The sequence below is a fragment of the Myiozetetes cayanensis genome, unplaced genomic scaffold (genome assembly GCF_022539395.1).
Source record: "Myiozetetes cayanensis isolate MyiCay16 unplaced genomic scaffold, myiCay2020 scf23, whole genome shotgun sequence".
In the NCBI taxonomy this organism is placed as follows: Eukaryota; Metazoa; Chordata; class Aves; order Passeriformes; family Tyrannidae; genus Myiozetetes; species Myiozetetes cayanensis.
This window is the reverse complement of record NW_026087445.1, coordinates 6,291,465-6,316,649: the sequence shown is the minus strand read 5'-3', so window position 1 is coordinate 6,316,649 and position 25,185 is coordinate 6,291,465. Positions and strand designations below refer to the sequence as shown.

The 25,185-nt window shown below is 46.7% G+C and overlaps 1 protein-coding gene across 3 annotated transcripts in view; it reads left to right on the top strand.

Moving 5' to 3' along the window:
- Window positions 1–25,185, top strand: part of RAPGEF1 (Rap guanine nucleotide exchange factor 1) — an 86,296-nt gene that overhangs the window by 45,258 nt on the left and 15,853 nt on the right. The window contains exons 7-14 of one of the 3 annotated variants that reach the window (XM_050320263.1): window positions 1,324–1,447; window positions 2,684–2,867; window positions 3,443–3,958; window positions 10,454–10,656; window positions 13,102–13,257; window positions 22,414–22,695; window positions 24,019–24,111; window positions 24,497–24,547. In XM_050320263.1, the coding sequence (XP_050176220.1) occupies window positions 1,324–1,447; window positions 2,684–2,867; window positions 3,443–3,958; window positions 10,454–10,656; window positions 13,102–13,257; window positions 22,414–22,695; window positions 24,019–24,111; window positions 24,497–24,547 (1,609 nt within the window). Of the gene's footprint in view, window positions 1–1,323; window positions 1,448–2,683; window positions 2,868–3,442; window positions 3,959–10,453; window positions 10,657–13,098; window positions 13,258–22,413; window positions 22,696–24,018; window positions 24,112–24,496; window positions 24,548–25,185 lie in introns of all 3 variants that reach the window. The other 2 variants (XM_050320262.1, XM_050320264.1) reach the window with 2 other exon arrangements.

Below are 25,185 nucleotides of genomic sequence, written 5' to 3'. Positions count from 1 at the left end.
TGAACAGCCTTGCCAAACATGCACAAGAGAATTCATGAGGAGGGCTAGTGCTGCCTCTGAATTTCCAGTCTTCCAGAGTAATTATTCCCTGCTCCTGGACTGTTTATGAATTTGTGTTCTGTCTGTCTTATTATTTTCTCTCTGTGTTTTCCGTTCCTTCTTTTTATGTGAGGATAGTGCCGTGCCCCGAGGTCCGTGCATGAGAGGCATCACAAAAATCCATAAAAACCTGACATAGAACTGAGGGAATTCCACACTGTACAAGTGTTTGGTGCTGCTGTATCCGATGGGAGATGTTTCTTTAACCTCAGCTGGCAGTTACCAACCTGTCCTGCCCAGCCAGGTTGTTCTGCATTGCTTATCAGCTTGAGAGTGAAAGGAGGCAATAGTGAGTGAAAAAAGTCTTGTGCTTGGTTGTTCTTACCCTGTTCTACGAGTAACCACATGAAAGTTTCTGTGTTCTATTTTGAGAAGGAAGAGAAAACCCCCGATTTGCAGGTTTTTGGTCCCTGTGTGTGATGTTTTCCTTCTCTAGGACTGGTGCAAATGGCTGGTGTGAAAAATATATGTTGTGCTCATTTGAAAATGCAGCATCAAGGGCTATGACTGGAAAAAAAAGTCATATTTCTGCATATTTTGTGAATTCTCATGGGTTATATAAAAAGTTCCTCTTCGAAGAACAGAACATGTGTGCTCTTGGGAACCTCACAGGCTTGATGATTACCAGAATTATGTGTCATTAGAAGCAAAAAGTAAAAATTCTGGGGTTAAATTCTCACTAGTTGCTGTTAATGTGTATGTGTGAAACAGATTCATGCCAAAACATGACCCCTTAAGAGTGTCTGTGGTGAGAGCAGCACTGACCCTCTTGTTCCCTGAAGTTCACCAAGAAAGTAGAAAGGGCAGAAAAAGAATTTTCCTCTCCTGTGAATTTTTGAAACTTTGAACGTTTTTCAAACCTTGAAGGTTTGAGAAGGGAAATGTACAGTGGAAACAATATTTGGGTCAGCCAAAACATTTAATTTGGATTTTCGCTGCTTTTAGTAAGAAATAATTACCATGCTAATTAGCTTCATTAAAAATAATTTTTAAAACAGAATTGTTTTTGTTTGAGGAATACAGCTCTTGTCCAACCTTAAAAAATAAGTCACTGAACAGGATGGTACCTGTGAGAATATTCTTAAATTAACGTTTGTCAGTGGATACAGTTTGCTGAATAGCTCCTGGCTGACAAAGGCTTTCTGGAAAACAACCTGTGAAGACTGTAAAAAGTCTTTTTGCTGGAAGAGTGATGGAAGCATCGATGCCTGTTGTGTCTTGCAGCCCTCCACCAGCACTGCCCCCTAAAAAACGTCAGTCGGCACCTTCCCCGACCAGAGTGGCGGTTGTGGCCCCAATGAGTCGAGCTACCAGTGGGTCCAGTTTACCTGTTGGAATCAACAGACAGGTAATGGCATAACCCCTTGGTGAAAGCCAAGGGGAAACGTACTGTGAACTGCAGCAAAAGCTCAGGGAAGTGCCATGAGCTGCAGCCTCACAGGTCCCTGCAGGCCCCTGCTCATCCTGGACAGCCCCACACGGGAGAGCTCTGGAGTGGGAGCTTCAGTGGCAGGAACATCAGTACAATAAATAATGTGAACAGCTTAATTTTTTTTTTTTCTACAGTGTTGTTGCGGTTAATTAACAAATTGCTACAAACTTTGTTGCCTTGAGCTGTAGCAGAGTGTGAGGAGGGAAGCAGTTGAGTGTTGCTGTGTTGAATGGATCAGGGGACAGGGCAGAGCTGGCTGAGCTCACCCAGATCTCACCGTGGTTTGCTTGCAGCCCAGGGGAGCATGTGGCATGGTGAGATCAGAACTCTGGCTTCATCCAGTCACAATTTAAAACATCTTTTAACTCAAGCAGTAGTTTGAGGGGAATTTGTAAATTTTATGGTAGAAAAATGGAAAAGTTGGTGTGTGTTAATCACATTCCATTTCTTGTGCTAGTCTGGGGTTTATGAGGTTGTAAATGGCTGGGTTTGCTTTACACGTTTAGGAACTTACTAACTCAGCAGTGAGGACCTCAATCATATTAAATTGCACAAAAATCGAATCTTGTCCTCATCCCCAAAGCCTCTGCTCTGGCTTGGGGAGCCTCTGCACTCATTTGGCTGACCCAGATAAAGCCATGGCCTTTCTAGTACAGTCACACTAAGGTTGTTCTGATAGAGTGGGAATAGCTGAGGGGTTCACTCAAAGGTTGATAAGCTTGAGGTAATTTCTGAAATAGAACTGTAGTCGTGGGCACAGAAAGTTGTATCTCACAATAGTTTATTTTCCCTTTTATATACCTAAGCCAGCTGATTATTTGCTAAAGCCCCAGGTATTTTATGACAGCTCTTCAGTCTCATTACCTTGTATCAGTGTCATGACAGTCATCAGACACTTATATCTGTGAGAAACTCGTGTCTACGGAGTCCAGTGTGGGTCACAGCCTGGAAGCAAGAACACCCAGAGCTCCCTGGCATGGGTTATTTACCAAATCAGGGTGTTTCTGTGCTCCCCATGAGCTTGTCTACCTAGAGAGGGCCACCCCCACTGATCCTCTCCCCTCCTGAGAGGGGTGTTTGTTCCTCGAGCTTCATCTTTCTTACAAGCGAGCTTCCAGGAATGATGGTGACTCGATGTTCTTTTCGCTGAAGGATTTTGATGTTGACTGCTATGCCCAGAGAAGATTGTCAGGGGGAAGCCACTCCTATGGGGGGGAATCTCCTCGTCTCTCACCGTGCAGTAGCATCGGCAAGCTCAGCAAGTCTGACGAGCAGCTCTCGTCCCTGGACCGCGACAGCGGCCAGTGCTCCCGCAACACAAGCTGTGAAACCTTGGGTGAGTTCTCCAGGCCTGGTGGGGTCCCCTTCTCTCTGCTTTGGGAGCTGTCACAGCTGGGATGCAGAAATAAATGGGTTGTGCCTGCAACTGTCGTGTTGCAGTTGCTGCAGGCGGTTCTGTGCAGTGTTATTTTGTCAGATAGGAAAAAGCCCAGGGGAATGTGTTTCCCTGGCTGTTGTAGATGATTGTGTTCAAACTCAGTTCGGCTCTCAAGTGGAATGTTTTGCTGCTTTCAGCCTTGTCTGCAGAAATTACAATGCTGGTAGACTCAAGCAATGTTGTTTCTGTATACTAGGAAAGAAAATAAAAATATGAAACGTAAATCATGTCTGCAGTCATCTACCTATTGAATTTTTGTTGTTTGTTTGCTAGTGTAAAGAATTAACTACAAGCTTTGTAAAGTCTAGATGTCACAGAAAGTGTAAAAGATGATGCCAGCTTTAAAGAAGTTCCACTCTAATTAAAATAAACTGAGAAATTACTGATGGAATGGGAGGGACAGAACTGAGAAGGACTAAACAGTAAAAGAGAGAAACTAATGCATCATTCTCCTGTCCTCTCTGTTTTACCAGATCAATCGGATCACTATGATCCAGACTATGAATTCCTGCAGCAGGACCTCTCCAATGCTGATCAGGTACCTCAGCAGGTGCCAGGTATCCTCAGCCCATTGCCAGAGTCCTTGGGTGAGTCTGGCTCCCCTTTCCATGGACACGCTTTCCAGCTCCCGCAGGGCAGCTCTTCTCCCCTGGAATTCTGCAGCCTCACGGGAGCAGCACCACCCACAGAGACTCCTCCAGCTTTGCCAGAAAAGAAGAGGAGAAGTGCAGCCTCCCAGACTTCTGATAACTCAGGCTGCAGGGTGTCCTATGAGAGACACCCTTCCCAGTATGACAACATCTCCGAGGATGACCTGCAGAACGCTGTGGTTGTCCCATCAATACCCTTCACGCCGTTTGCTGCTGTTTTGCCTTTCCAGCAAGGAAACTCTTCAGCACCAGTGGAATTCATTGCTGACTTTGCTGCTCCAGATTCTAACAGTGACCCAGAAAAGCCACCACCTCTGCCAGAGAAGAAAAACAAACACAGTAAGCAAGTTTTGGGGTTTACTTGTACCTTTCCCTTTCTTTGCAGTTGTCGTGCTTCTGTTGACCACTAAGCAATGGTAGTGACATTGCCTGTGTGTGTCTGAATGTCAAAATCAGTCAGTGTTAAAGGCATGGAATGGAAATATCAGTCCTTTGGGCAGGGAGTGACTCTTGGAGCCAAGATCAATCCAGGCCCAGGGGAGCTGGCATCACACACCATCTTCATTACTCTAGTGAGACCATTTTACTTCTCTGTTTATCTGAATGAATCTTTGAGGCACTTTGCCTTGCAGATCTTCCTGGTCTATTCTCCCTTTTTATGTCCATTCCTTCTCCCCTTCCCCCATTTTATGTTTTCCCCCTGCAGAAAAGAATTGGGTCCTCTCCAAGAGCTTGGAGAAAGGACTGCTCTTCTGTCCAAAACCGAGCCTTGCCAGAGCAGTTATTTGGCAACAGGAGCACAGTCACCCACATAGCTGTGCAGGACAGCACTATTAACCCAGTGTCCAGTACTGCTGTTTTGCTGTGGATCTCATTTCCTTCGGATGCCTGAGAATTTCCCACATCATTAAAACGAGCAGCCTCTAAAAGCGAAGGCTCCTGTCCCCAGCCAGACTCCTGGCACACCAGTGCTGACCACAACTCAAGCTCACAACCTTCTTCTGATATCCTTAATGGCTGAAAAATGTGGGACCTCTTGCCAAACAGTTGGCCATACTGCTCTGCCAGTGAGGGCTGTGGGGCTACACAGGGAGATCCAGCAGGTGTTTGCTGGTCCCTGACTGGCTTTGCAGTTGTGTGTTGCATGAGGAGGCAAGGATCTGGATGAAGTGCTGAGTTGGCTTTCTGACTCCTGTCCTGCAGTTTGTAGACTTTTCACTGAGAATAATTTTTGCCCAGAATGGTTGTGGACTCTCCATCCCCTGGAGGGGTCCCTTCCAGGACAGGCTGGATGGGGCTCTGAGCAACCTGGTCTAGTGGAAGGTGCCCCTGCCCATGGCAGAGTGTTGGAGCTATAGGATCTTCAAGGTCCCTTCCAACCCAAACCAGTCTAAGATTCTGTGATTCTATGAATAACATGGGAGTGAGATGGTGTGTTGTGCAGCAGGGTCACCATTCTGTCCATTCCTGTGCAGTGTACTCTGCCAGTCACTTCTTCAAAAATGTACCCTGTCTAAAAGCATTTCCATTATCCATAAGTGGCCAGTCCACATGAGTAACCTCCAGGGATTTTACTCAGAGCACAAGGCTTGACCCACCTGAAAGTGAGGGACATCTTGTAGTTCAGTGTCCCACTATGCAGGAAGTCACTGTTGTCTCTCTCTGGTAATCAAGTGGTTAAAGGTATTAAAAGCAGCTAAAAAGGAGCTGAGATGTTTGTCTGCAGACAACAGACAGGAAATAAATGCTGGCACAGGGCATAGCCAGGGCTGGTTGTTATGGCTTGTGCTGTTCAAAATAGTCATCTGCAGTACCAGCTGCGATACCTTCCTGCAGGGCCAGGTCACTGTGGGGCTGCACGTGAGTAACCAGGGAGGGGTGTTACACCACTCAGACTGGGATGGCTGCAGGGAAATGCACTTCTGTGCACACAGGCAGCTTTAGTGGAGGGGAGATTCCTGGGTGAATCTTGGGGAAGAGGCAGTTTAACAGCTCAGAGAGAGACCTGGGCTGTTTGCTTTTCTCTCTGAGCCCCATTTCTTTGTTTTCTGTTATCATGTGAGATGTCAAGGAGTTACTTTAAAACAAGTTTAAAAGCTACCTTTGGTGTTATTGCCCGAGCACAGTTTTAACCTCAATATCAAGGCCTTGTATGTGAATTTTCTTTGATGTTAGAATAGAGTGAATTGTCATCTGGCACTATCAGAAGTTTTAGGGCTATTGATCAGATTGCATTGTCAGGAGAGGAGGGAGCTGTTACCTAATGTGTTGTCAACTCTGATGGTTTGATAAAGCATCCTTGCTGCAAAGCTTTGGGCTGATACCTGGCTTGCTGTGGATTTTTTAGTTGCATTCATGTGACACTGAGAACTCATTTTAGGTTGTCTTTACTCCACAGTATATCACACCACAGATCTATGGTTGCTAGTTTTACTTTTATTTTCAGCATTAAAAGGCCAGTAAAACATTACCCAGGCTGCATGGTGACAGCCAGGATAGTTTTTGCCATATCGGTGAGGCGGGGCTGCTTCCACAACCCTGACAAACTCCTGGGGTCTGGAGGAGTTGCATGAATTTCTTAAAGAGATCTAGAGCTCACACAGACGGGACTTAGTTGTAGTCCCTTTTTTTGTGGGTCATCTTTTGGTAGCTGGCAGGAAATGTTGCAGCAGAGACTGTGATGGTCTTTTTATTGGTAAATACAGAGCAAATCTGCTGGAGTTAACCTTGTGTATTGCTGTGAGCTGTGCTCAGAGGGACCTCCAAGAGTTGACTTCTGTATAATTTAAACAGAGGAGTGATAGGGCTTTTAGTCTGGTATGAATTATGGTTGTTTTACTGTGCTGTAAGAGTACATGTTACTGTGCTAAGGGCAAATTACTCCAGACTTCTGCTTGAGCACCAGCATCGTGCTCCTGCTGAACAAGACACAGCCACGGAACAGCTTCTGCCATTAAGAGCCCAGAGTCAGAAATAACAAGATCCTTCCCCCAAACAGCTAGGGAAACTACTGGTGAGGCACTTATTCATGTTTCCCTCACTGTCAGTGGGAACAAAATGCAGGCTGGTGCCCTGTGAGCAGCTGGTATTTAAGTGCAGGAACCACGCTGGGGGCAGGCTGGGCTTAGCCAGCGGATAATGCGGGCTCTGTGAGGAACAGCTCTCCTCCCAGGGGTGACAGCAGCGACTGGCTCATTTGACCTTGACTTCTCCCGTGAGTTGATGTGTGGTATAGCTTAAGAATGTCCATCATTTTGGCTCTTGCCCATGCACACAGATCTGCTGGCTCGTGCAGGGCCTGGCTGGGGACACGGCACCAGTGTCGAGCTGGGCCTTCAGTGAGCCTCCCTCGTGGGATCTGTGCCTTACCTTATGGCAGGTGTGCCTTAGTGCTGATAATCTGTTAGCAATTCCTTGCAGACTCCTCACTGCTCCTCTCCTGTTCTGGGATGAGTGGTTGAGCAGTACCTGTGACTTCTACCATACGGGCAGAACTGGTGTGTGCTGGAAATCCCTGAGTAGCTTTAGCTCCTTCAGAAATGACAGCCGAGACACTGCAAGCAGATTGCTGGGAAGGTGTTCCTAGCCTCAGTCTGAGATTTTTTTGGTGTTGTTTGGTTTTTTTTTTAAATTTCACATATTTTCTGTCTGGGTTAAGAACTGACATAAGCTGGGCATGTGGTGGGAGAGGTTTCTCTCTCACGCCTCCCTTCTCTCCCGAGGTGCTGCCTTGAGACTGTCACTCCACCCTAGCTGCTCACTGTGGAGGCTGCAGCCCCCATCCCTCCCTCTGCACAGTCGCTGCAGGGCGTGCAGCCTGAGCTGAGCTGGTGATGTAATTTCCCATCTGCTTTTTGAATTTCTGCCTTGTTAAAAACCATAGTGGAGAGCAGGGAGAGCAGACCCTTAGCAAACAGCAGTCTCGGGGAGTGGCCTTTCTCCTTTACTCTCCTGCTCAAGACTGGCAGGATTTTAATGGTGCCCATTTCAATTTGCACTCTGAAGTCTCTACCCCTGAGCCAGGTTTGTATTTCACCATCCCAACTGTTTTTCACTTCACCTAAAAACAAAGATGACAAAGTAGAAAGCAGAGACATGCCCACCTGCCCTGGACTAGTCGTAACAAGCGAGGCAGGGCAGCTGCCATGACGATGGGACGCATTAGCCTCATAAAGAGCTGAGATAAAAGAGCTCTTCATTATTCCCTTGCAGATTGAGTTAAGGCTCTCGACAGCATTCAGGCTCACTGCCTTGAGTTACAGTAATTTAATTTCGCACAAGTGTCTAATGTGATGCCCTTTTCACCAACACTTCCGAGCTGTGGTGTCATTCCGACGTCTGAGCCCAGGAGCTCACAGCCAGTGATCCCGATCTGCAGATCTGGATGTTTAGTGCAGCACTGGTTTTGTAGGTGACTCCACATGAAGGGTTGATCTGAATTCAGCACTGTCTGCTGCATTATGCCAGCACTGCCAAGCCTGCCTTCTTGGCCTTTGTCCTGCTCAGTTGATGAGCTCTCAAAATGTGGTCTTTTCCCTCGAGCTCTTGTCCTCTACAGATCTCCAAGGAGTCTTGATCCTTAGTTCACTTTTGCTGCTAGAAAATATCTTTCATAAGCTTTCTTTATATTTTATCCTCTAAAGTTGCTGTATGATGCCAAGGCATTTTCCAGGGCACAGGTATTAATAGGAACACGTTAGTCAACTGAATCACTGATATTTGAAAACAGTATTTTAGTAATTCTGTGTTTTCTACTCCAAGACTCCTCCACCATGATTCCAAATAGGAGAATATTGCCAGAACACGTTTCTTTTCATTGGTAGGACTTAGGATGAAATTCATGTTTGTGAGCTAATTTGACCCTGGCTTTAACCTGAGTGCCAACACCAGCAGGTGGGTGGCACAGACACCCCCCACACGTGTGCCTGGTGTTTGAAACCTCTGTCACACCTCTGCAAGAAGGAGAGGTCTGGACCAGCAAGGGTGGTGACACATCTGTGAAGTGGTGGGGGGAAGACAGGAGGGTGGTTGGGGGAGGAAGAGGAGCAAGGCTCAGGTAGCAGGGGGAGTTGGAGGTCAGAATTCCAGCAGCATTGGCAGAGCTGGCTGTACTGCAGGACACGAACAGGTTGTCCACTGGCAGGACTGTGTGGGGTCACAGGATGGGGACAGCAGGTGTTACCGGCCAGGATTGAAATCCATCAGCTCCCATTTCCTGTGCTCCCATTGCCTCAACCCTTTTTTTTTGTTTTGTTTTGTTTCTTTTTTCTTTATTCTGTTTTTTGGAGGAGGGCTATAGCTCTTTGCGAGGGGGCAGCTGTGTTAGCTCCAGTTCTAAATGGAGTTTAAAATATTAGAGGAAATCTGAAAAAAGGTGCAGCAGACAGGTGCAAAGTGACTCCTTCCTGCTGACACATTTGCAGGGCTGCATCCTGTCTGAAAGGCTGGCCCGGGGGTCTGTGTTGGCAGGTGAACAGAGGACTTGGCCTTGCAGCCAGTGTGGGAACCAGGTTCACTCTGTGCAAATACTGCACTGTGTCGTTGTATTTATAGCTTTCACTGAAGTCATCCATTCGTTTCAGCTGTGCTACTGAAATGCCAGCAGAAGCTGAATAATTGCCACCAAAAATGACCAGATCTACAAAAAGTGACAACTGCTTGTTTATCAGGAGGAAGGGAGGAATGATCACAGTGTCTTGAGCATGACAGCATGTTTACAGAAAGGCCTTGGTTAGTCCTTTCCATGACACTTAAATATGTCTGCTTCTCCTGTTCTCAGGTATATGGAAGAGAGTTCTTTCTTTATTTTACATTTACTCAGTACACTTCAGATCCTTAATAACTGGGAGTTGTAGTAGTTTTTATATGACACTGGATATTATGACCCCTCCAACACTAAAATCTTGCAGCAGATATATCCTCTGTCAGAGCTGCACAGGCTGACCTCTGTGGGGCTTTTTCATAGATTTTGGAAGGACATTGTACCAATGGAAAGTTCCTCTAAGTGAGATTTGATCCCAGTTAATATTTCTGTTGAACCACATTCTCACAGAAGCTTTTGAATCGGTTGGATTTGAGAACTGGAGGTGATAAGTTGCTTTAAAAAGGGATGGGAGCAAAGTATGTTGGATTTGAGCTAAGGGGGTAGAAAAGCACAGCCAGTGGCACTTTTGGAAGGTGTCTTGTACCAGCATTGGCAGTGGCATTTAAATAGCTGAAGGAGAGGTACACCCAGTCTCACAGGTAGGTGTTCTCTGGTAACAGTTTTATCAGCTTTCTGGAATGGAGAGACACTGTAGCCTCCTTGTTCTAGAAATCTTGCTGACTACAGATATGAGACTTATTATAGACACAAGAATTATTTTAGATTTATTGTCAAGGTTGCATCTTCGTACAAGATGATTTGTGCTTCCTAAAATGCAGACTGACGTTATCCTGTGGTTTTTTTGGTGACTTTGGACATTAACTCCCCAGGAACATTCTCAAAAATTGCTGTGGGTTACGTGAGGATTTGGGCTGAGCTGCAGTAAATCAGACTTCCCAAGTTGCTGTTTGGAGATGTCTCTTGTTCCTTAAAGTATTATCAGATGTGTTTGTGGCCTGGGATGATGTTTGTTGTGCACTGGCTCGTGGGATGGGAAGGAACGGAATGGGATGAGATGTTTTCCTGCAAGGTGGATGCAGCTGTGTGAGCTCCCAGCCTGCAGCAAAGCCCAGCTGACAGTGGCATGACCCCACTCTTGTTTTATTCTGAGATTGAGCACCCTGCCTGCCTCTTGCAGCTGGAGCTGGCAAGCCAGGAGCAGAGAGTTTGACCTTGCTTTGCAATTGCAGTGATGGCCTACATGCAGTTTGTGGAGGACTACTCAGAGCCACAGCCGTCCATGTTCTACCAGACCCCTCAGAACGAGCACATCTACCAGAAGAAGAACAAGTACCTCAGGGAAGTCTACGGGATCAACGACTCCTTTATCAGCTTAGACCCCGCTCAAGACCTGGCACCTCCTCCTGCTCTCCCACCGAAACAGAGACAGCTGGTGAGTGACACCTGTGGTGCCCCGGGCAGGGACACCAGATTCCCAGGAACAGCTCTGTTCTTCCTGCTCCTGGATCTGGCAGGCTGCTGTGCTGGTGGGAGGATGTCTCACTGGTGTTTTTAGGCATTTTTGCATCGTGTAGTTTTTGCTCCTTTCTAACCCCACGTTCAGACCGTTCCCCATAAGCTCTGAAAGTCCTAAAATGCCCTAAAAATGAAGCATTAGTCTTCCACATGGCAGGGCTGAATCTGTGCCAGACTGCAGGCTTGTGTAACGACAACTGCTTTGAGGATTTTGACACGCTGAGCAGCGTGATTTTTGAGAGATTGCTGCACTGTTGTTCCCAGTGCTGTTTTGAAACTGTTGTCAAAGATGCCACTAATAACAACTATTTAAACATAAGAACTGCTTTTATGGCTCATCTTTGCCAGAGCCACAGAGCTCTGGTGTAGCCATTACTCAACTCGAGCATGTTTTCTTGGCATTAGTCCCGTTGTGTGATTCAGGACTTTACCTGTTTCTCAGTGTTCTGCTGGCCCCCCACACTGCCAGCACAGAAAGGCACATCTGCATGTGTGTGGGTGGTGGGTTTAACAGCACAGAAAGTGCCATTTTCCACATGGGGGATGAAATCCTGGCCTCAGTGATGGCAGCAGCAGTTTTGTTTCCGACCTCAGTGGAGCTGGGATTTTGTCCCATTTCTTTTTAAGGGTTTTCCTTTCTTCTCTCTCTTTTTTTTTTTAACAACTCCAACCTATTTTGTTCATATTAATGATCTGGTTTGCTCTATTTAACAAAAATAAATTCTTTTGTGTTGATGTAGCTCACTTAAATTGGCTGTGGTATTAACAAAATGGGAGGAAAGGTGGGAACAGAGCCATGGTCTTACCATCACGAGGGCGACTGTTGCAATATTTCTTCTTGTTATCTGTGCTAGGGTTTGACTGTCCTGGGGTGTTACTTTTAAATTAAATGGGAAAAGCAACCCGAGAACTCTAATTTTGGGATTTGCATAACTCCATTCCTGTGATACAGGTAGGAGTCCTAAAATGATAAAGTGACGTTTCTGGCTAAGCTGAACTGAATATTGTGTATTATTAATTCTTTGTGGGGATGAGACCTTAAACACTGGTGTCCCAACTGCTTTTCAGGGACACTAAAGAGTCTACAAGACTCATCTCTGGAGGGTCAGGCAGTTCCCTAGAGTCTGTGGTCCCCATCAGTGTGACTCTTGCACTGTCACTCGTACTCTGGTGATCGCTTCCAGTGGTGACTTGGGCTGCACAGTCACGAGCGAGGGTGTGTGAAGCACAGATTGACTGCAGCCATTGTGCAGAAGGGAAGTCCTGCTCACTGTTCTGAATTTGTCAGCTGAAGCAAAGCATTTCTTTGCTGCCCTTTAATCATTATCCGGGCAGCCAAGATGTCACTGCTTTGCCTGCTGGCCATTCTTGTCTTTTTGCAAGCTGATACCATCAAGGTGTTGCTTGCAGTTCCCCTGAAGCAAAGGTTTCTTCAAGTGCAGCCTCCCACCCTTCATCTCTCTGTTGGGAAAGAGGTGCAAGCAGATGATGGCTTTTTCAACAACCACTGTAAAAGCCACCAGACTCTTGTTCCTCTGTTCCTGCTGCCCTGAGCGTTTCTGAAATAGCAAATCAAACGGGCATCAGCTGCTCCAACAGCAGCAGGTTTTGCTGGATGGACTCCTCTATAAAATGGTAATGAGGAAGTCCTTTCTTGTGAGCTTTGGGTCTTATTTGTTAAATATACTTTATATTCAACAAGTCAGAGCTGAGAAAGCCTGGATATATCGTAGCCTCCCTCGGACTCCTTGCTGTAGTGCAATTCAGGAGAAATTCCATAATAGGATTTGTCACTTACAGTGTAATATCTGCCTCTTGAGCAAATGATATATAGTTTTTGATTGAAGTGAGAAATGGCAGGGTGTTGCTGTTACCCAGTATCCCAGCAGTACCAGTGAGGGCCCAGAGCTCACACTGGGGAGGCCAAGTTCCCAGTCTGCAGGTTGCCACAAAAAATAGCAGTCTGCAAGAATCAGCTGCTTAGCAGCCAGAAGCAAGAGCCAGTTCCTCCTTTGGGCATCTGCCCCCCACCCGAGGGGGAGAAAAGGGCAGTGAGGAACAGCCTCTCCCCCCAGCAGATGTCCACGGGTGAGCTGGAAGGGGGAGGCGGGAGTTTATTTTTAAGGGATTCGTGAAACAAAGAAGATTTGAACTGCGATTTTTGCTGTGCCCCTTGAGCTCAAGAAAGGCATATTGGTGTGTCTGGCTCTGATGAACTGTATGAATAGCTGTTTGTTTAGCCAGCCACTATATGCATTGTTTTACCGTTAGCGTTTCTTACCCTTTATTCATCGCCTTTTCTGTGCTCTCTTTCTCTGTGTCTTGTGTCTCTTGCTTTTTTTCTCCCCCAACTCCTCAGCAGGCCTCCTATGCTGCCTCTTCTTTCTCTTCTGTCTCCTACTGTGTCCAGCAAACTAAAGTGCCCTTCACCCCCGAGGACTCCGGTGCCACTCAGGGCCTCACTATGTCAGTCTCTAACTCCTTTCTGAGCCGGCACAGCTCCTTTCCTGTGCACTCGGTGAGTTCCCTCCGCTCTGTGACACGTGTGTGTTTTCTTACTGCTGATAACACTGGTGTGCAAGCTCTGGGCTTACCCTCCCTTCTTCTGGGGGCTTTTGAACTCGTGTAGTCACCAGCCAGGTGGGGAAAGCGGTGTGTGAATCTCACCAGGTGAAGCCCAGGGGAGGTGTGGCTTTCCTTACTTTATAGACGTGGCCGTGTTGACATTTGTGGTGGGGCACTGAGGAAGGAGAGCTGTCCCTGTGCCCAGACACACTCTGGTGACCTACATGCTCCCCAGGCTGCACGTTGGAGCTGCAGAGTCTTTTTGTTCCATTGCATAATTCCAGCCATGTGGATGAGTCGATTAAAGGCTGCCATGTGGGCCTGGCCTTTGGAGAAATAACAAGATACCATCCCCGAAATACAAGGATTTATTTAGTCAAACATATGGAACAGTGGCTGCAGCTCCTTAATTTTTATTTTTTTTTCCCCGAAAATGGCCTCTGCCAGACTTTTCATCTCATATTTGCCTGTTTTTCTTCCCTTCATGTCTCTGTGGTCCCAAACAAGATCAGTTTGCTTGTGTGATTAGGTGATGGATGAGCAGGATTTTCTCTCCTACAGCACTTGTGAGCAGCCTGAAGAAAGATCAGCAAGAAGAACTGGGAATGGTTTAAATAAAAATAAGAATAGTATTAGAGCACTGCTTAACTCTGTGATCAGCTGCTTAAATTAAGTGGTAGTAATAACAAAGTGTTAATATAAGGAAATTAAACCAAACCATGGGATTCCTCTAACTCATCAGTGTGGGGCTCATTTGCATGTAAAACTACGTGGTTATGCTCTGATTGCCATGTGATGACAACTGAGAATAGACTATTTTTTAACAGTGACCTGGATGTTTAGTAAATTAGCCTTCTTCTGGAGAAGAAATTATCAGACAAGACTTGAGAAAATTCAGAGGTGTTCAATTAGTTTAATATTGAATGTTTGAAAACAGTATCCTCCCACTGTGCCACTGTTATCTTCTCATTTCAACACTTACTCATTCTTTAAAAATTAGTGATAATCGCTGGTCCAAAGAAGAAGAAGAAAGTATTCAAGTGCTTTACAAGTAGTGCTACTTCACAAGCCATGAATTAAAGCTTTTGGCTTCCACTTGTAGGGAGAGCAGTGTCATAGCTTTGCTGCACAGATGAAAAGGCTGAGGGGTGGAAAGGTTAGTGCTTGCATACATTTGTGATAAACAGTTTTAAAATTTGAAGTAAAAGTCCTGAATTTTACAGCTCTCCTATTTGATAGTAGTCCTTGCAAGCAGAATATGGAACTGTAAGACTGGGTAAAAGCACTTGACTATTTTTGTTTTAATTGACAGGCTATAAATATGATTCTATAATGTTCTAAAAATATATAGGCTCTTTGATTTTAAAAAAGCTTTCTTTTTGGATTAAATGATTACTACCTACTAAATTGTTCTGACCTGTTTTCACCTTACTTTGGACTGCATTATTGTGAATGTATTATTTTCTGAGATGTTAAAACTTCATTAGAAAATCCTTGCTCATTTTTGCAAGGATTTGGTGAGGGGAAAATGAATGGCTGGAGCATGAGGAACAATGAGAACAATGAGACAGTGCACTGTCAAATGCACAAAGGAAATAAGCTGAATTAAAAATGGTGATTTTTCCATTAGTGCCTTTAAATTAGGATAATCTCATAGTTGCTCATGTCTCTAGCTGGTCTATTTTTTCCACAGGCAAAATGAGATTTTCCCTATGACAGTGTCTCTTTGAGCTGCAAAATACCAATGTCCTTACATGCATCATAGCTGACCCATGTAATACCATAACCATGTCTTATCCCATTTCCCCCATCCCTAATGAGACAAGAGATGTGAAACAGCTGTGAAGGTTTGGATCCTTCCCAGGGTGACACCCTCCTTGAGCACTGAGAAGGACCAGGGCCCCTCTTTCAATCTGCTCCCAGCATTGACTGGAAGGATTGGGTGGTTTCACTCCAGGGATGCCACGAGCTGCACCAGTAACACTTTACACATGTTGTTCTGCTCCTCATATTTTCATGTCTTCATTTTTCCTCTCTCCCTAGAAAAAAGCCATTCAAGTGAGTGCTGTGGTGAACAACAAACCTGGTAAAAATAAGCATTACCTTCCCTCCAGCACCAGCAAGGGAGTCAGTGCTAGGGAGAGCACACCTCCCAGACACAGCCAGCTGAGGAGTTGGCCCCTTGTGCACCCAGATATCAGTGGTGACTATCAGATCTTTAAAAATTATAGATCTCCTACCTATGAATTGTTATCCTTCCTGTACAGGAAGCAAAAACCTCCTTGGATCAATACCAGGAAGTCCAAGCTGATATGGTTGTCCATTGACCCCAGGACAAGCAATGCCCTGCAGCTTTGCCAAGCGTAGCCAATTTTCACAAAGTGCCCTGTGCTTTTTTCCTTCCCTGGAGACTGGCCTGGGATGGACAGCAGGAGTCAATCCTGGAGGGAAGAGCTGGCCCTGTACCCATCTGTTTGTGTGCTGGGTTCAGCATGTTGTCCTGTTAGCTCTGTGCTCAGGTGAAGGATTAATGCCTTACTGCTGATTTACAGGGCTTAAAAAGACTGTTTTCAGACAGTGTTTTGAAGCAAAAAACAAACAAAAAAAAAGGGGTGAAATTGTTCAGAGCATCTTTTAATTTTTAATGCATGAATTTCTTTTCTAGAGCCCCGAGCTCCTTTCCCTCCCCTCAGCTCTTCAGAGGCTGCTGCAGCCCAGCTGCCACCCCTGCCCTGTGAGCCCACTAATCGTGCTTTTCCCTCCTATGCAGGAAATTGTGTCAGAGGTAATAGCTTTTACTGGAGAGAGGCAGATCTTGAGCAACTGGATCAAACCTCATAGGTTTGGCAAGTCGAGCTGTTTTTTAACCGAGTCTGATTCGTGTCTGGCCTCTGTGCCAGCAAGGGCTGTGTTGGTAGTGTGGGCTGATGTCTTAAGGAACTGCAGCATCCTGTTCCCCATCCCATGCACAGCTAAGCTGTTAAATCCCACACTGAGGGACAACTGGATGGTACTGTCAAGGATCGTTCTAGGGGTTCCCATTCCCATCTCTTCTGAAAGCACTAGACAGTGAGAAGGGAGGTCTGCAATAAGCATCCTCCTTGGTGGCTCTTGGCAGTGGTCTTTTTTCTAGCTGATCACCTTCTTCCCTTCTTCTTGAGAACACAGAGCTACTGCCCCTTGGTTTAGTACCTCCTTGTGCTGGTTGACTGGAAATGGGTGGGCAGGTATCCGAGTGGCAGGAATCAGACCTTGGAATCTTGATACTTCCTGGCAGCTGGAGAGCTCTGCACTGATAGAGGAAATCATCCAGCAACAAGCTCTACTGCTGCCTATCCACACGTTTTCCACCAAAGGCTGCAGAAAGTCTTGTGGAAGCTTTTCCTCACTGAAACAAGGAACAGTTGTATCTCAGAGGCATGTACGTGCCATCAGTGGAAATTTGGCTGCATCCTCCACTGGGGAGAAATAACTCTCCTTTCTCAAAATGTTTTTTCTTATGTTTTCTTTTTAAGTAAGAAACATTTCCAGTAATTTTCCAGAAACCAATTGGCTGTCAGATTCCAGCAGAAGGCGCAAGTGATTTCCTTATGAAAGCTCCAGTTCAGCGCTTCTGTTCTCACTTGTTCCCACCATTCTTGAACAAATTGAGCAAGCTCACAGAGAATTCACAGCAACTGTTTTTCTTTCTTGTGTGTGTGCTAATGTATGTTCAGGAAAAGGGGGGTCAGATAAGTGGTTAAAGGCGTGCACAATGCAGACATGTGCTTCCCATGTTTTCCCTGCCTTGCTCCCGCTCCTGTAGCACAATTCCAGTCTGCAGCACACGCCAGGCTCTGGCCCTCAGCAGAGACTGAGCTGTTTTCATTCATGTGGTGGAAGCCTCAATCAAACCAGGGCCTGGGAAATCATAGTGTGTTTGTTCATTTCTGTCCTTAGGTTTTGGCTCCTTAACTTGGAGCAGATGGGGGCAGGGGGATGAAAAGATTTGCATCCATTTAACCAGCTGCTGAGCCCTAGGTATTGTTTTGCCTTTCCTGTTTAGCATTCCTTCTGTGTTTGTGTTCATTTCCACTGCCCACGGCGGGCCTGGACACTGGTATTAATAGTGCTGGTATTAATAGTGCCTGCTGGCATCACTGAATCCTGCTTCTGAAAACCACTTCCTCTGGTGGTTTGTACATTTTCCTTGTAGTTGGAGCACTACAGGTCTCTGTGTAGGTTTATCTAAACAGTCCCATGTTGAGCTCATAGGCCACACATACCATGGTTTTTGTGTGACTGGTTTTTTAGGAGCCTTGCCTTTCTCTCCAGGCTCTGCCTTTTCAAGGTCTGCTTCCTAAACATGGTGGTATTGTTTACAAGGTAAAGAAGGGTTGATGCTGTTGGTGCAATCAGGTTGAATTCTTCTGATAGTTTCAAAGGAGAGATGCACGACAGCGTGGTTAATAAATCTTACCAATGTTTTCTTCCCCTACTGCCCCCTTATTTGTTTTGTTGCAAAGATGTAGGGGAATCCCTCCCCTTCAAGGAGAAGTTTGGATTTTGTGTTTTCTTGTGCAGAAGCCAGGAGACACAGCAAACCCCATCCATCCATCTGCTGGGCAAACCATTGCTTTAAACCAGGGAGGTCAGTTGTGCAGCTGGGTCAGAGGCTTTGCTGAGAAGCATTCCAGCCTGAGGAGTTGCTGCTTTTCCTGTGGCAGTGCTTGAAACCATTCTGTTGGCAGCTTGTGTTTCCAGCCATTCATTGCAGGAGCATTTCCTTCCTCATTAGCAAAAGTACCTGGAAGCCCAGCATTGTGTCATGAGATAGGAAGTCTTTTCCAATAGTTGTCTGTGCAATTATATTCTAAGGGTGTAACGACTTTGTGCAACACCCAGTATTTTGTGAACATAGTTCTGTACTGTTAGAATTTGGGCATCCAGTTCTGGCACATTGCCATGTCATTCTCTTAATAGCATTAGCAGAGGAGATCTAAAAGATTGATCTTTTCCTCTGATAGCTTCATGTTTTGGAAGTCTGAAGCTCTACCTGATCTGGGAGTGTCTGGCAGGATGGCAGATTAATTTGGCAGAAATCCACAGGGTAACTGAGAAGGCTGTGCTTAAATGGTAAAGACTGTGTCTGCTGATACTGCAGATGCTCTGTCAGCCATATAATTGAATTCAGCTTTGGATTTAGGATGGAGAGTGTTGTAACTTGCAGCCAGTGACTCCCTGCATATATATCCCTGTCTCCCTGTTAGCTGTGGTCAGCCATGCCTAGTGAGCATGGAGAAGCATCACTCTAGAAATAAGTTTCCTATTAGAGTGCTTATCTCCTGCCATCTAATCCAAATAAACAGCCAGAATGTCGTTGACCTTTGGGACATCCTGTAACACGGCTGCTAATGATGGAAAGCTGTTCTAAAATATTCACTGTTGCAAAAAAAAAATCAAAGGCAGCAAATTGAAAAGATTGAAAGAGGCCGTCTCTGGGAGACCTCTGTGTGTCACGGTGTGTGGTAAATGTTCAGGGCAGGGCATGTTTGCTTCCTGCTGTTCCCAGGAGACAAGACTGCTCCCAGCTCAAAGCACGCTTTGTGGAAGTACTTCCCAAGTGGCAGACAGGTCTTTTTAAAAACCACTTTACTGGTGAGAGCAGAGGGATCTCTCTCTCTTCTCCCTGTCTTGGCTGTTCGCTGTCGTAGGTTGGGATCAGTTGTGCTCAGAGAACATCTTCTGGTCCTGTGGTGGGAGCTGGAAGTTTGGATAGAGGAAAGCATCCTTTCCCAAAGATTCCTGTTGCACCCTTTTTTCTAGCTTTCCCAGAGATTATTTTGAAATACTTCACTTAAAGCAAAGCCATGGAGTAGGAGGTTGTGTCCGTACAGCCAGAACCGAGGCCTGACTGACCCTGCAGGAAGGAAACCTCTAAGAAGCAGATTAAAAGAAGCACTGATTTGTTTCCAAGATAAACTGTTGCCTCTTATGGGGAGGACTAGAAGATTACTTGTTTCCTTGTGACAGTTGTGCTGAATGAACTGTCCCATCTCTCAGAGGATGGCAGGGCTTCCAAGAGATGTACAACACCCAAATCCCATGGAAGCCATTGCTGCAATTCCTGCTGCAGCTGCTGGCTGGGCTGGGTCAGACTTGGGAGCAGAGGAATGGGTGCCATATGGACATCATCTTCACTGCACGGTGGTTTTTTTCCCCCCCCTTTAAAAGTATGCTTCAGTCTTGGCTCTTGTCCCAGCACGGCTGCATAACTGGAATTCCAGAGCTTCTTGCAGGCTCCGGAGGAAGGAGGGGGCTCCCTGGCTCCCTCTCTACAAGATGCAACTTTACAACAAGATTGGAGGTCGAGAGCAGTCTGACTAATTAATGCCAGTGTTCCAAAGGCTTCTCTGCACTGTTCCCTTTGTTAACAGCATGCTGAGAGCCTGTCTGCATCCTTAAATGATTGTTCACGGATCACATAATGAAGATTAATGCATTTTCCTGGGTACCTGAGCCTTAAACTGGGATTTTCAAACATATCTCATACCAATATATTGTTCTGAAGGGTGTATTGATGAGGCTGAGGAGAGGTGAATTATATAGTCATTGCCAATACTAACATATCTGCATTTAAACTTGTAAAATTTATGCAATGTTATGTTATGTTTAGGTCTCAATTGCCTTTGAATTGGGATTAATGTCTCTGAAACATCTCAAGGCAGAAGCTGTGCAAATATTAAGCAGTAACTCACCTCCCTGAGCTGCTGGCCCAGCCTGCAGGGCACCAGAGTCTGCCCTGAGCTAACCCTGCCAGCACCTCACGCAGGGCTCTGCCTGTCCCAGAGTGACTTGGCTGAGGACACTCATTTCCTTTCACTCTTGCCCTGCGTGAGCTCCACTGCTGCTTTGAAAAAGCCTGGCTTTTCCTTTGGGTTCAGCAGGTCAGGGACAAAACCCCTTGGAACTCCTCTGTGGTAGATGTCCATCAACTACAAAGCGAGGGGCAGCGTGTGCCGCCTGCCCCGTGTGGGTGCAGGAAGCCCAGCTCTAGGGGAGCTGGCACACAGCTTCTGTTGGAGCTAATTATTTCCCTTACAGCAGCAGAGGGGCCTGTTATCAGGACAGCAGTTTTTTGAGCGCCTTCCTGAGCCATTGCAGCGGTGGTTTGGGGGTCTAGGCTGGGACTTGGGGTGATAGTTGGCCTATCAGCGCCGGTGAGATCATGGAACGCCAGGCAGGCATAATGAATCTGCTGAGCCGAGGTGATGTCATGAGCCTGGCGTCTTACGAGGGATTTAGTGGTTTGTGCCATGCAAGTGAAAATGAATAAATGTAGAGCATTTATCCAGGCAGAAAGTAAATACAGAGATTAGACTTGTCATTGTTACTGAGGCAGCTCCAAAAGCTGACAGTGTCCCCGGAGCCAGCGCCGCTCATCCGGAAAGAAATGGGCAGGAAGAGAGAGGAGCCTGTCCTAGAGCCAGTCTCCTTTTAGCCACAGGCATGTGGTGGGGATTTGCATTTTAATTATTTTTCAGTAGTCTTTTAAGCTCTCTTTCCAGAGCATCCCCCTCCCCTCCTCTGTTATTATGGCCTGCATTTGTTTTGGGCCCTGAGAATACACCCAGAGCACTGCTGGACTCCAGGCACCACAGAGGGCAGCCACTCAAGGATTAAGGTGGTTGAAGGTAAAGTCTTAACTATTGACCTTTACATTTCCTTTCCTTTGTAGTGGAAAAGCTTTGGTCTGGCCCGAGGCTGTTCTCAGTTTAGATTTTTGAGCTCAAGTCTTTCCTAGGTAGAAACAAAAATGCCACTGCTGAGCTGGATGCTGCTGCAGCTCAGTGATGGACTGAGCTTTGCTTAACCAGCTCAGCTCTCCTGGGAAAATGTAGCCTGAATTCTCTGATTCCTGCCTTGTTTCCTCTTCTTTTTACATCACAGTGGTGTCACTTTTCAGCCTGGTTGGAGCAAGCTGTGTTTGTGCTTCTTGAGAGCTCTGTACTGCACCATCCTCCTGCAGCAGATCACTCAACCAAGCAGCGCCACAGCTTAGTTTCAGTGTGGGTTTTTTTGGATGATGTGGCTCTTCCTTCAGTCCACTTGACTTTGACACGGATCTCACTACTGGTTGAGCTCTGCAGGTTTTAAAATAAACTCCTCTCCAGCAGATTTAGCATTATTGTCTGTCCTTTTTTTTTTTTTAATGGTTGTCAGCTTTGTTTTGGACTTACCCTGATGGCAAATCTTACTAGCACCAGATGTTAAAAGACAGAGGTTGCTCTTGTTTTTCTTGGCACAATATATTCCCACTGCACCCTGTTTAATATTATCTGAACAGTAATCTGATGATTAGGAGAGATAGTGGAATAAAGCTTTACGCAGATGATCTCTTTTCATCTCTTCAGCTGAGTCTTCGAGGCACTGCATTAAAGGATCGGTTTGATAAGGAATTCATCGCTCCTGAGGGCAATTATCATTTTTGCTCCCTGTTTTTCTCAGATGGGAAGGAGTAGCAGCATAATCTCCTGTATCCTTCAGTGTAACTTTGAAGGCAATATCCAGCCACTCCTCCCTGGGAGCTGTGTGTTCTGGAACAGACTTGACACAGTAGCTGCTAAATTACAGGGCTGGAGCAAAACAGCATCTTAAATTTGGATCCTGTGGAAAATCCCAGAAAAGCAATAAGCACTTGGAGTACTTTTCTCTATCTAGATACTTCCAGCATGCTCAGAGTCCTGGTTTCTGTATGCCTTTGCATCCTTTCCTCCACTGGGGTGATTTTCAGGGTCGCTGCATTAGTACTGAGATATCCCGGCTTTTCCCTGCTTAGCAAAGGCTGGATACCTGCAGGTCACACCTCGCTGCCCCCTTTCCCTCTGCGAGTTGAGCAGCTGAGCTGCTGTTTGTGCCAGAACATGCCTCTCCTGAAAAAACTGGCTGATGTATCCCAGGTAGCAATTCCTGCTGTAGTGTGTGGATGGTAAAATAGTGCTGTCTGTGTTAGAAATGCCCGGTGCTGTCACTGCTACGCTGCTGCCGATCTAATTACTTTTTCTCTTGTCTGTCTCTTTCCTTTCCCCTTCTTCCTTGTTTTTGTCCTGTACGTCTCTGCATCCTGCAGTACAAATCTGTGTTTAGGTCCTACTCCCAGGACTTTGTGCCTCACAACCAAGTCTCCATACCTCCTTTCCTGTCTTCTACCTCCTCCTCCTGCTCCACCCCGCCTTTTCCGCCCGTCCATCCATCTCCGAGCCCCGACCTGGCGGTGCCCGCCGCAGCCAGCCAGTCACCCAGCACTGTGGATGTGCCAAACTCCTCTTCTCAGGAGAGCAGCTTTAACGGGAATGCTCCTGTCTGCCTTCCTTCTGAAACCTCTTTCACTGATTCTCTCCAGACGCCTTCGGTGAGACCATCCAAAGAGATAATAATGCACCTTAACACAAGGCTGCCTTTATTTGTTTGTTGTTTTGTGGGTTTTTTTTAAGAAAATGCCTCTTGTGTTAATACATGCTAGTCTGGTTTCCAAATGCATGTGTGAATTGCAGAGTAGAAATTTCATATAAAAATGGTAGCTAGAAGAAATGAACAACCTCAGCAGGTTTGAGAAAGCATTAACACTGAGTAGGAAACGCAAAATGTCAAATGCTGGTGAAGGGGAGAGGAGAAGTTGCAGTAGCTTCCTGCAATTGTAATACAAAGCTGAGGGAGGTAAAGGAGTGTTTTGTGAGGTTGATAGTTTCTAAACACGGACTCCTTACAACAGTTTCCATCCTGCAGTTGCTGCCCTGCTCCCTCCTAAGTCTCTGGAGAGCCGCAGGAGCAGTGGGTGCAGGCCAGCTCTGTCTCTCCTGTGCATAAACCTGTTGTTCTCTCCAAGTTCCTGCTTTTCCCAGTTCCCAGCAGCTCCAGCTGTGCCCTTGGTGGCAGGTATCACATGTTGGTGAAGTTAGGCTAATGCTGTTCCCACACTGCTAGTTTGAGGTCCCAGGTCAGTTTGCAGATCACTGAGCAGGTTTGTCCATTACAGCTACTTTTTTAAATACCTCATTTTCAAGACAGTTCCTCTTTCCTCTCCTGTGAAGCAGAGAGTTGATGGGATTAGAGCTGTCAGCACAGGGCCTGCTAGTGCTGCCTCTTCACCAGGTTCAGAAGGGGGTCAGTGATTACAGAGTAAATGTGCAGGTTTTCACGCTTCAGACGTGGCCTTGCTTTGCATCTTCCTCGTGCTGGGTCCTTGTTATCCCCCAGAAGTGCTCGGGTTTGGTTTATTCTGGCCTGATGGGTCTCATAGGGTAGTTTGGGGGATGCCTTTGATGCCCTCAGGGCTGCAGGGCTGTTCTGCATTCAGTGACAGGACTGAAGTGCGGGTAGGACAGGCACTCGTGTGTCCAGCTCTGAACGCTCCGCTTCCGGCACCCTGCAATCCGCTCGTGCCCGCTGCACCTTGGCAGTCTCACACGGAGTCCACAGCTCTTCCAAAGCAGTGCCTGCTGCTGTCCTCCTGCAGCCCAGGGCCCTTGGGATGGTCCTCAAGAACCAGAAAATAATGACCCCTGGGATGGTACAGATTCAGTGGCCAATACTGGAGACAGAGAACGGCTCCCAGTTATGTGACAGCAGCTGCCAAGGGCAGTTCTGCTCCCGGCCCATGGGCACGTTCTCTCACTAACATTCGGTGCTGGTGGGGGACACCATCACGTATTTCCTTTCATCCTGTCTCCCTCAGAGTGAAAACGCCAGTGAGGAGGCTGGTGAGGGTGAATACGTCAATCTGTATTCCTCTGGCCAGAGCAACGGGGAACTCCCTCACTCTGAAGGAGTAAGTAACCCTGAGAGGGCCGGACACCGGGAAGGGGCTGCCTGGTGCATGCTGAGCTCACACCGGGGCTGACGCGCTTGGCACCGGCCTCTTCTGCACACCCTGGAGCCCCTGTGTCTGTCCTGCTGCCCTGGCTCCCTTGCTGGTCCATCCCTCTGCTTGCCCACTCCTGGCTGCAGGCTTGGGTGGAGAGCAGGCGATGCTTCCAGCGAGCCCTGGCAGGAGGCAGGGACGGCTCTTCCTGCCGCGCTCTTTCCTTTGCGCTTCGCTGTCTGTTTGGAGCTGCTTGCCTGAGGTTCCCTTCCAGAAAGCTGCACTCTCACCAGTGCCATCCTGGGGCCATGTCTCTTCTTGTAACTGCTTTGCCTTCCCTGTTTTAATACAGAAAGCCTCGTGCTCTAAAAATTTTTCTTCTCTTCACTGTTTGGATACAAAAGTAAGTGGTTGATTTAGCATTGTACTCACATGCTTTTTCTTCCCTTCCTCAAGCCTCGTATCTTAGATATTTCCTAGAGGAACCAGGGCGTTTTCCATTCCAGGGAGGTCCCATCTTCCTGTTGGGTCACAGGAAACAGCAGCAGAGATCCATGGTGATCCTTTTGCCTGCCCTCATCTTGGAAGGCACAGCTCCTCTACAGGATGTCTCCGAGACATTTATCCGTGCTGGTGTCAAATATGCCAAGAGATAGCGCTCCCATCACTTCCCTTCAGGAGACACATCTGGGCAGGCCCATCCTCTTGGGCAGCTGCGAGCGGGTTCTCGACTTTGAAGCAAAGGGCTTTACAGATATAGTCTGGAAAAATCCTTCAGACACCACGAAACCTAAGCTCACCAGAGGGTTTTCCATGCTGAGTGAATTGTGTGTAGGTGGTTTCAGTCCTGTCTGTTCAGCGGGTTGAATTTCCAAGTTTCACTCTGCATGATGTTAAATAATTCTGAATTCCCATTAATATTCCCATTTGCCGTTCATGGCTATTTGTCTCCTTAATAAACGGCCCATTTAAATTGCTCCATCTTTGCTCTGAGCTCTCTACCTGCTGTTCCAAGCCGCGAGTTCAGCTGGTTCTGCTTTC